Source organism: Pyrus communis, chromosome 3, assembly GCF_041283825.1.
Source record: "Pyrus communis isolate YQ-2024b chromosome 3, ASM4128382v1, whole genome shotgun sequence".
NCBI classification, from domain to species: Eukaryota; Viridiplantae; Streptophyta; class Magnoliopsida; order Rosales; family Rosaceae; genus Pyrus; species Pyrus communis.
The window spans coordinates 13,910,661-13,922,349 of NC_142567.1; the positions used below are offsets into that span (position 1 = coordinate 13,910,661).

General features: G+C 39.2%; 1 protein-coding gene across 1 annotated transcript; it reads left to right on the forward strand.

The window, feature by feature from the left end:
* Positions 1–868: 868 nt before the first annotated feature.
* LOC148697993 (uncharacterized) lies at positions 869–9,980 on the forward strand. Its single transcript, XM_088690351.1, has 2 exons — positions 869–1,558; positions 9,969–9,980. The coding sequence occupies exons 1-2, from the start codon at positions 869–871 to the stop codon at positions 9,978–9,980; spliced, it is 702 nt and encodes a 233-aa protein (XP_088546477.1).
* Positions 9,981–11,689: the final 1,709 nt, after the last annotated feature.

Genomic DNA, 11,689 nt, shown 5'->3' on the forward strand with positions numbered 1-11,689 from the left:
ATGAGTAGTGAAGGTTGCTAGTCACAACCGCGTTAATTGAATTCTTGGCAAGAGTATCATGCATTCATAGTTACAATTGCCTCGTCAACACTTATGATTTTCATAGAGCATAATGATCTCTTACTGTATCTCTTCTATGCATTCATGTTGAGGACCGTTGGAGAATAATTTGAATTGTTGCATGCATCATCCAATTCAATGACATAAGGAAATCTGAGGGTTAATTAGTGCATCACGGTTAACTTGGGGTGTTGAGCATCATAGTTAGTGAGAAGCAATTGGAAAATCGATTCATATACAAATGTGTCATGTGTGGAGAATGGACCTCTAACTAATCCATCCATCATCTTGTTTCCAAAAATTCGTTTTACAATCTGCCTAGTTTTATAACTTGTTTTTTTATTTCAATTTTCGTCAAATCAAAACCCCCCCTTTACTTTCTTGTTTTATTGTGTTTAGAATCTGTTTAGTTTGTGTTTTAAAGTGTTTTGAATCAAACCATAATCTTAAATTCGTCCAAAATTGTGCTTAGAGTCAGAAACTGCCTAGTTAGTGTTTTTAGGCAGTTTTGAGTCTTTTGAACTTGTTTCGAGTCCTTTGAGTCTTTGTGAACATTTTCAACGTTGTTTTTATGTTTTTGAGTTAGTTTAGAGGTTTTAGCAAGCCCTCCTAATCCCCGGTCCAGAACGATCCCTACTTGCATCCTTACTACAATTTGACAACAAGAGGGTTAATTTGTGTGCTTAATTATTTTCGCATCAGGAAGCAACACGAATCAAATCCACCAAGCCCGGAACCTTACCTTGAAGAACAAGTCCTAGAAGAGGAAGCAGAGGCCACGACAAGGATTTTTGAAGAACCACAAGGCATGGCCGTGGACAACCGGACACTCAAGGAGCTTTCTGCTTCGGGATTGGATAATGCCACACCTTTGTGTATACAATATCCCACCCCTGCCCAAGGGAAGACCGACGAGTTCGAGTTGAAGTCAAGTTTGCTCCACCACATTCCAAAATACCATGGGTTGTCCATAGAGGATCCGAACAAGCATCTGAAAGAATTCGAAGTGGTTTGTTCAAGCATGACTCTTGTCAACATCGATGGAAGTATTTTGAAGATGAAGGCTTTTCCATTCTCTTTAATGGACAAAGCCAAATATTGGTTGTATGAATTAGCTCCCGGAACCGTCACATTATGGGAGAGTATGAAGAAGGCATTTCTGGAGAAGTTTTTCCCAACTTCTCGAATCATCCTTCTACGTAAAAGGATAAGTGGAATTCAGCAAGATGAAGGTGAATCTTTCCCTACCTATTATGAACGTTTTAAATCACTTGTTGCTTCTTGTCCACAGCATCAGATGAAGGAGGAGTTACTTCTACAATACTTCTACGAGGGGCTCCTACCAATTGAACGTCAAATGCTCGATGCCTCGGCGGGTGGAGCATTGGTGGACAAGACACCCATGGCTGCCAAGGTCTTAATTGCTAATCGAGCGTTGAACGCTCAACAATACGAAGGAGTAGGCCAAAGAGGACCCCCACGGCAGCAAGTTCATGAGGTAAGTGCCACACCCGACATTCATTCACAATTAGCTAATCTTACTTCCATTGTGTCTCAGATGGCCGAAGGAATGAGGGTGCAAGGACCAATTGTATGCGGAGTGTGTTCTATCCAAGGACATGCTTCTGAGAAGTGCCCACAACTAATTGAAAATGGTGGATGGCCCCCGGAACTGTCAATTCTTGGGAAAGTATGAAACGTGCATTCTTAGAGAAATTCTTTCCCACTGCAAAGATCATTCTCTTGAGGAAACGAATTAGTGGCATCCAACAAAATCAAGGTGAGTCGTTTCCATCATATTATGAACATTTTAAATCACTTGTTGCTTCATGTCCACAGCATCAAATGAAGGAAGAGCTGCTCATTCAATATTTCTACGAGGGACTCCTTCCTATGGAACGTCAAATGCTAGATGCCTCGGCGGGTGGTGCATTAGTGGACAAGACTCCGGTGGATGCCAAAACTCTAATTGCAAACCGAGCACACAATGCTCAACAATATGAAGGTGTTGGACAAAGAGAGGGGCCACGACAACAAAGTGTAAATGAGGTAAGTGCAATTTCTGACATTCAATCACAATTGGCTAATCTTACTTCTCTTGTGTCTCAGGTTGTCAAGGGGTCAAAACCACAAGAAAATCAAGTGTGTGGCGTGTGTTCAATGCAAGGACATCCATCCGAGACATGCTCTCAGTTGATAGAGAATGGAGGATGGGAATCTGCCAATGCCATTGGTTTCCAAGGCCAAAACCAACCCAAATATGATTCGTACTCCAACACCTACAACCCCGGGTGGAGAGATCACCCTAATTTCAAGTGGAGAGAGCCCCAACAATCTGCAAAACAAAGGGGATTTCAACAAAATCCCCCTGGGTTCCCACGGCCATACCAATCCAACCAACCACCATCGTCCCAAAATAACTCAGGTTCGTCTTTTGATAATTCTCAAGTTATTCAATTGCTAACTACATTGGCGCAAGGGCAAGAAAAACAAGCAAAGGACATGCACAATTACGCCAATGAGGTGCAAAATCAAGCTCGAGAGGTGACTGAGTTGAAGAGACAAGTGGGACAAATGGTGGAATTCATGGGGCAATTTAGTAGAGAACAAGGTAAGTTACCAAGTTCAACGCAGGTGAATCCGAAAGGTGGATTCGAATCTGCAAAAGCCATAGTGTTGAGAAGCAGAAAAGAAGTTGGGGCAGGTTCTTCATCAAAAACAGGTCACAAAGAGGATGAAAAACTGCATTTTGAAGAGGGGGAAGCAACCAAACCCACGGCAAGGGTGGAACTCCCTTTGTCGCAAGTTTCTAGTGACCCTACACCATCCAATCTGTCCAATAAAGGTAAGAATGTGTGAAATTCAGTTCCTACTAATGTTTTTCCTTCGAATGTTCCTTTTCCTAGTAGGTTCATGCAAACAAAGAAGGAGGAAGCTGAAAAAGACATTCTTGAGACATTTAGGAAAGTTCAAGTTAACATACCCCTTTTGGATGCAATCAACCAAGTTCCACGCTATGCCAAGTTTTTGAAGGAGTTGTGCACCACTAGGAAAAGGATTTCGACCAAGGAAGTTGTCAAGGTAAGTGAAAATGTCTCCGCCATCTTGCAACGAAAACTACCCCCAAAATGCAAAGATCCAGGTAGTTTTACAATTCCATGTGTCATTGGTAACACTCGTTTTGAATCTGCCATGTTAGATTTAGGTGCATCAATAAACGTCATGCCATATTCAATTTATGCATCTATGAATCTAGGAGCATTGAGAAACGATGGTGTTATTATACAATTGGCCGATAGATCTAATGCCTATCCAAAGGGAGTTTTGGAAGATGTGTTAGTGCAGGTCAATCATTTAATCTTTCCAGCAGATTTCTATGTGCTTGAAATGGATGAATCCGACCATACCCCTTCATTGCCCATCCTCCTTGGAAGGCCATTCATGAAAACTGCTCGTACGAAGATTGACGTATATAATGGCACTTTGACAATGGAATTTGATAGGGAAGTTATTAATTTCAATCTTTTTGATTCTATGAAGTACCCTAGTGGGAATCATTTGTGTTTTGCTATTGATATAATTGACTCTTTGGCGCAGGACCATTTGGACAATTTGAAGGACGATGCACTTGAAATGGTCATTGCACAAGGAAGGGACATGCAAAACATCGAAACACTCACCAAGGAACCCCACGGCATGCATGAGGAATCCTTGGCCGTGCCCCCTAGTGAAGACATGATTGAGATGGTGGCTGCCCTCGAGTCATTGCCATCACATTCAAGTAAGTTTTTGGACCCTATTTTAAGTTCAGTTTCGGCTAATAAGATGCTTCCCTCAGTTGTGCAGCCACCTACACTTGAACTTAAGTCGTTGACTAGTCACTTGAAGTACGTGTTCTTGGGCGAGGATGAGACATTGCCCGTCATCATCTCATCCTCACTCACGGCACAAGAGGAGAACAAATTGGTGCGAGTGCTTAAAGAGTACAAAACGGCAATTGGATGGACTTTGGCCGACATAAAGGGAATCAGCCCTTCTATGTGAATGCATCGCATACTTCTAGAGGAGGGGTCCAAAACATCTCGAGAGGCTCAACGCCGTCTCCACCCTCCGATGATGGAAGTAGTGAAGAAAGAGGTAATCAAATTACTTGATTGTGGAGTGATTTATCCTATTTCTGATAGCAGGTGGGTTTCGCCCGTGCAATGCGTTCCAAAGAAGTCCGGAGTGACTGTGGTTGCAAATGCCGAGAATGAGCTTGTTCCTACGCGTATTCAAACTGGTTGGAGGGTGTGCATCGACTATAGGAAGCTAAATGCCACCACAAGGAAGGACCACTTCCCATTGCCGTTCATTGACCAAATGCTTGAAAGGTTAGCGGGTTATGCTTTCTATTGTTTTCTTGATGGTTACTCTGGTTATAATCAAATTGTCATAGCACCCGAGGACCAAGAAAAAACAACTTTCACATGCCCTTTTGGTACATTTGCATATCGTCGCATGCCTTTTGGTTTATGTAATGCACCTGCCACATTTCAAAGATGCATGATGAGCATATTTTCTGATTATGTTGAGAAAATCATTGAAGTTTTTATGGATGATTTCAGCATCTTTGGTGATTCTTTTGATGGTTGCTTGCATAATCTTAGTTTGATTCTAAAACGTTGTGTTGAAACTAACCTTGTTCTTAATTGGGAAAAGTGTCACTTCATGGTTAAACAAGGCATAGTTTTAGGTCATATCATCTCTAAAAACGGCATTGAAGTTGATAAATCCAAAATAGATCTTGTACATCACTTACCCTCTCCAACTTCGGTTAGAGAGGTTCGTTCTTTTCTTGGCCATGCAGGATTCTATCGTAGGTTTATCAAAGATTTCTCAAAAGTTGCACAACCTCTTTGCCGTCTCCTACAAAAAGAAGTGGCGTTTGAATTTGATAGGAGCATATTCATGCGACTTAAATAGCTTGTTCTCGTGCATTTACGTTATGTTTCTTTAGTTATTTTAGTACTTTAAGCTATTTTCGTGTGTTTGTAGGTCCAAAGGGCTAAAGGAGCAAAAAGATGCATTTTGGAGCACTTTTGGGCTAAGGACGGATAGCTTATGCTTGAAGCCAAAGTGTTGGACGAAATTGAAGACCTAATTGGAGCCACAGTGTTGGAACCTTGTTCTCTTTAGTTTTAGGACATTTAAACCTTTCCTAATCCCAATCATGCCATGCATAACACACATCCATTCTAACACATTGTCATTGCACATGCATTTCCTTCATTAGTTAACCCACATGCACTTATCACTTATCATCACCACTTAACCACTTATCATATCATAACCACATATCATATCACTTATCACTTATCACTTAACATATCATCTACACATTTCAACCATCCACCTACTTCACCTACAACATCCACAACATCCACCTACTTCACCTACAACATCCACCTACTTCACCTACAACATCCACCTACTTCACCTACTTCACCTACAACATCCACCTACTTCACCTACAACATCCACCTACAAATGACATAGCCATATGTTCCCTCCACTACTCCTATAAATACCCTTGCATTCATTCATTCATGGACATCTCATTTCATACACAACACACCACAAACACTTCCATTCCTTCTCTTTACCGTGAGTTCCCTTGTAATCCAAACACCATTTTTCCATTTCCCTATTAATCCAAACACCACTCCCCAAACCATTCACACCATCAAACTATCCTTAGACCTTGTGCTACAACAACGAGGAAGAGAAGAGTGCCTAAACGTTCATACAATTCAAGTTTGAGTTGTTGGAATGTTTAGGTGTTTCTTTGATTTCAATGTTTAAATTCAATTCTCTTTGTTTGTACGTATGAGGAATGGAAGAGAAGAGTGCCTAAACGTTCATACAATTCAAGTTTGAGTTGTTGGAATGTTTAGGTATTTCTTTGATTTCAAAGTTATAATAAACTAAACCCCCTTTAGCTAGGGGGTGATTCGAAATATATGTTTATGCTTGCATTTTGATTTGATTAATTCTAATTGCGTTTCATAAGTTGTGGTTCAATTTGTTTAACCGTTTGATTGATAACTTATTTATGAATGTTTATTAATAATGCGCGCTTAATTTTCATGCATCAATATGACGCTAGAATATAAGTGAGTTTCACCTAATAGTTACGAACTTATATTCACAAGTAGTGGAGGTTGCTTATAAACAATCGCGTTAAATAAATTCTTGGCATAAGTTTCATGCGTAGTCCATAGTAACGAATGCCTCGTCAACACTTAAAGTTTTCATGATGCTTAATGATCTTTGATTGTATCTTTATTGTGCTTTTCACGTAAAGGACTTTTGGAGAATGTTGTGAATTGCGTTGCGCTAACCCATCCAATTCATTAACTTAAGGAAAACTTGACGGTTAATTTAAGCGGACCTAATTGACCCGGGGCGTTGAGAATTAATGATTTGTTGAAATGCAATTGGAAATCGTTTTATTATGCAAGTATAACATATGTGGAGATGAACCCCGTAGCTAACTTTCCATCCATTTGTTCTTTCTTTTCTTGTTTCTGTTTTCATGTTTAATTTAACTTGTTATTCAATTATGTTAAACATGTGAAACTAATTTCTTTTTAGTTAGAGGCGAATTTGAAGCCATGGACATATGTTGGTTATGATTTGATTTACTCCAGTTATGAATTCATGAACTTTAGATGTGGGTTACTTTTCTGTTTTGATTAAGAACTTGTTTATGTATGTGGGTTGAGGGTCGACACTTAATTTGCATGCCTAAGACTTGATGCTAGGATATAAGGGAATTTCACCTAATCGTTATGAACTTATATTCATGAGTAGTAAAAATCGCTAGTCACGATTGTGTTTAGTAAACCCTAGGCTGGATTAACATGCGTATTCCATAGTTATGAATGCCTAGTCAATGTTTATGATTTCCGTTGAACTTAATGATCTTTGTTGAATGTCTCTATCATGTGTATTCCATGTGAGAGACTTTGATTAGGAATAATTTGGTTGTAATGCGTATCCCATTCAATCCAACGAATCTAGGGAAATCTGAAGGTTAATTTAAGCGGACCAAATTAACTTGGAGCATTGTCATTCATCGTTTGTTGAAGTCATAACTGGGAGTCAAATTATATGCTTATGTTCATGTGTGGATAAGGAACCCTCTAACTAGTTTTTCTTCATTCTATTCCATCAATTTCGTTTGTACAATCTGTTTTGTTTATTTAACTTGTTTCGTTATTTCAATTTTCGTATAAACTTAAATCCCCCTTTACTTTAATGTCAATTTAGTTAGAAATCATTTTAGTTTGTGTTTTTAAAAGCATTTTGAGTCTTTGGTTTGTCTTAGTGTTTTAAAGTTTAGTTTTACATTCTTTGAGTCTAGTTTAGTGTTTTATATTGTGTTTTTACGTTTTTGAGAAAAATCCAAGTGATTAACAATCCCTCCTAATCCCCGGTCCAGAACGATCCCTACTTATACATATACTATAATTTGACAAAAAGAGGGTTTAATTTGTGTGCGTATAAATCTCGCGTCAGAATTCACCAAGGAATGCACGGCTTCATTCAATCAACTCAAGGAGTTGTTGACCACGACACCAATCATTGTTCCTCCTGATTGGAGCCTCCCTTTTGAGTTAATGTGTGACGCCTCTGATGATGCTCTAGGGGCTGTTTGATAGGAGCATATTTAGGCGACTTAGTTGGCTTGTTCTTGTGCATTTACGTTGTTATTTCTTAGTTCTTTAAGTCTTTTAAGCCATTTTCGCATGTTTTCAGGTTCTAAGGGCTAAAGGAGCAAATAAGTGCATTTTGGAGCCTTTTGGAGCACTTTTGGGCTAAGGATGGATAGCTTATGCTTGGAGCCAAAGTGTTGGACGAAATTGAAGACCAAGTGAGCCTAGAATCGAAGGAAGAAGGAGGAATCAAGAATTGGAAACCAATTTCCATTATGGGGAGTTTCTATTCTTGAAAGGTTTCCAATTGTGCAAGTTTCCAAATAATGTTGGTTGCCTAAATCATATGTTCTAGAAGCCCTAGACATGTCCTAAATTGTGCCGCACCTTACCTTCCTTTTCTCTCCCAAAATCTGCAAGATTATGTCACAATCCCTTTCTTAAAAGTCTTAGCCACACCTATACATTCCCTTTCACTCAAAATCTGCAAGTTTTGCACTTTCCCCTTCTTTTCCTCCCTTTGCCGCAAGACTTAGCCTTTTTCCCCTAATTCCTGATTTCAATTACCTATTCTAAAGGGATTTAACTGAATTCCTGATTCTTAGAATTGATTTGGGGACTTAAACACTTACTTATTTCCTATGCAAGCCTTGCCGTGCACCTCCCTTGACCTTTCCTCTTCCTTGCCGTGCAAGGGAGATGGTTCTTTCCTATTTCATTGCATTAAAACACATTCCTTTTGTGTTTAATCCCTTTGCCGCAACTTTTAGGTAGTTTCCTTCAAATTTCTGATTTGATTTCCTATTTCTAAAAGCTTTTGACTTAAATTCTGATTACCTAAATAACCTAGGGTTTTAATTCCTGAAATCCTATTAATAAACCTCCTTGTTGCAGCCACAAATTATTCATTCATTCACCATTCACGCCAGAAATTCATCCCTTCCCTCTAACACATCCATACTTCACCATTCTCCATATTTTCTGCCCAAAACCAACCTTTGTCGTCCCCTACATCCATCCCAACCCTAAATCCATCATTCTACATCATCCATAATCCCCTAAACTCACCAAACCTCTTGTGTCGCAGCAATTAGGAGAGGAATGAGGCCTTGAACGTTTCATGCTCGCAGATTGGAGTGTTCTTAGGTGTACTTCGTTCTTGTTTTCAATGTTTATTTTGTTATTACTTTCTGAGTTTGCTGTAATCATGAGTGGCTAAACCCCTAATTAGTTAGGGGAAAGTTTGAAGCCAAGAACATGTTTGAAATATGAATTGATTTCTTCCAATTGTGATTTGTTAAGTTGTGATGGCAATTCAATTATCTGTTTTATTCAAAACTTGTTTTTGTATGTTGATTAAGGATGCATACTTAGTTTTCATGCATGAACTTGATGCTAGTTTATAAACAAGTTTCACCTAATCGTCACAAGTTTATAAACATGAGTAGTGAAGGTTGCTAGTCACAACCGCGTTAATTGAATTCTTGGCAAGAGTATCATGCATTCATAGTTACAATTGCCTCGTCAACACTTATGATTTTCATGGAGCATAATGATCTCTCACTGTATCTCTTCTATGCATTCATGTTGAGGACCGTTGGAGAATGATTTGAATTGTCGCATGCATCATCCAATTCAATGACATAAGGAAATCTGAGGGTTAATTAGTGCATCACGGTTAACTTGGGGTGTTGAGCATCATAGTTAGTGAAAAGCAATTGGAAAATCGATTCATATACAAATGTGTCAAGTGTGGAGAATGGACCTCTAACTAATCCATCCATCATCTTGTTTCCAAAATTCGTTTTACAATCTGCCTAGGTTTATAACTTGTTTTGTTATTTCAATTTTCGTCAAATCAAAACCCCCCTTTACTTTCTTGTTCTATAGTATTTAGAATCTGTTTAGTTTGTGTTTTAAAGTGTTTTGAATCAACTCATAATCTTAAATTCGTCCAAAATTGTGTTTAGAGTCAGAAACTGCCTAGTTAGTGTTTTTAGGCAGTTTTGAGTCTTTTGAACTTGTTTCGAGTCCTTTGAGTCTTTGTGAACGTTTTTAACTTTGTTTTTATGTTTTTAAGTCAGTTTAGAGGTTTTAGCAAGCCTTCCTAATCCCCGGTCCAGAACGATCCCTACTTGCATCCTTACTACAATTTGACAACAAGAGGGTTAATTTGTGTGCTTAACTAATTTCGCATCACTGTTTTAGGGCAAAGGATAGACAAGAGGCCGCATGTCATCTGCTATGCCTCACGGACGTTGAATGATGCCCAACTAAATTATTCCACAACCGAAAAAGAACTCTTGGCTATTGTATTTGCATTAGATAAGTTTAGATCATATCTTCTTGGTACTAAAGTAATTTTTTTCACTGACCATGCAGCCTTGAAGTATCTTCTCACCAAAAAGGAGGCCAAGCCAAGACTCATTCGTTGGATGCTCCTACTTCAAGAGTTTGATCTTGAAATTCGAGACAAGAAAGGGTGTGAAAACATGGTGGCTGACCACCTAAGTAGAATGGTGCGTGAGGAAGAGCCCATTCCCATTTTAGAAACGTTTCCCGATGAGCAACTTTTGTCCATTCAGGTTAGTACCCCTTGGTATGCCGATTTGGTCAATTATTTGGTATCTAGACAAGTTCCTAGCACCCTTAACAAATTCCAACGTGATAAACTTAAAAAGGATGCTAGATTTTATGTTTGGGATGACCCATACTTGTGGAAACATTGCCCAGATCAGATTATAAGGAGATGTGTGCATGAATCAGATTTTCATTCAATTTTAAGTTTTTGTCACACATATGCTAGTGGGGGTCATTTTGGCACCCAAAGGACAGCTTTAAAAGTTCTTGAATGTGGTTTTTATTGGCCTACTTTGTTTAAAGATGCAAGAACCTTTTGTTTAGCTTGTGATCGATGCCCAAGGACAGGTAATATAGGCCAAAGAGATCAATTACCGCACGTACCCATTGTTGTTGTTGAAATTTTTGATGTGTGGGGAATTGATTTTATGGGTCTGTTTCCTTCGTCTTTTGGTTTCAATTACATATTACTTGCCGTTGATTATGTTTCAAAGTGGGTGGAAGCGAAAGCCACTCGAACTAATGATTCTAAAGTTGTGGCAGATTTTGTGAAAACTAATATTTTTTCAAGATTTGGGATGCCTAGGGTGCTAATCAGTGATGGGGGTCTCACTTTTGTAACCGTACCATTGAAGCCTTACTCAAGAAGTACCATATGACGCATAAGGTTTCCACACCTTACCATCCCCAAACCAATGGCCAAGCCAAGGTGTCCAATAGAGAGATCAAACAGATTTTGGAGAAGACCGTTGGGCCAAATAGAAAAGATTGGAGCTTGCATTTGGATGATGCTCTTTCGGCATATAGAACAGCATACAAAACTCCCCTTGGTATGTCTCCTTTTCGTATTATTTATGGTAAACCATGTCATCTCCCTGTGGAATTAGAACATAGAGCTCATTGGGCTATCAAAACATTCAATTTGAATGTGGACCAAGCTGGAATTCATAGGAAGCTTCAATTATGTGAACTTGATGAAATACGACATGAAGCTTATGAGAATGCTAGAATTTACAAAGAGAAGACCAAGGCATTCCATGATAAGATGATTAGAGGCAAGACTTTTACAATAGGGCAGAAAGTGTTGTCGTTCAACTCCCGTCTTCGTCTCTTCCCTGGTAAGTTACGTTCCAAGTGGGTTGGTCCTTTTGTTATTACTAATCTTTTTGTGCATGGTGCAGTCCAAATTAAGAGTTTGAGAACAGGGCAAGAATTCAAGGTGAACGGACATAGATTGAAGCCATACTATGAGAACTTTGTGGAGCATGTTGTGGAAGAACTTCCCTTGCATGTCGTGGGTTCCAACTTGGAGTGAAAGTGTTCTTCGTCCGGCTGTACGACGTTAAAGC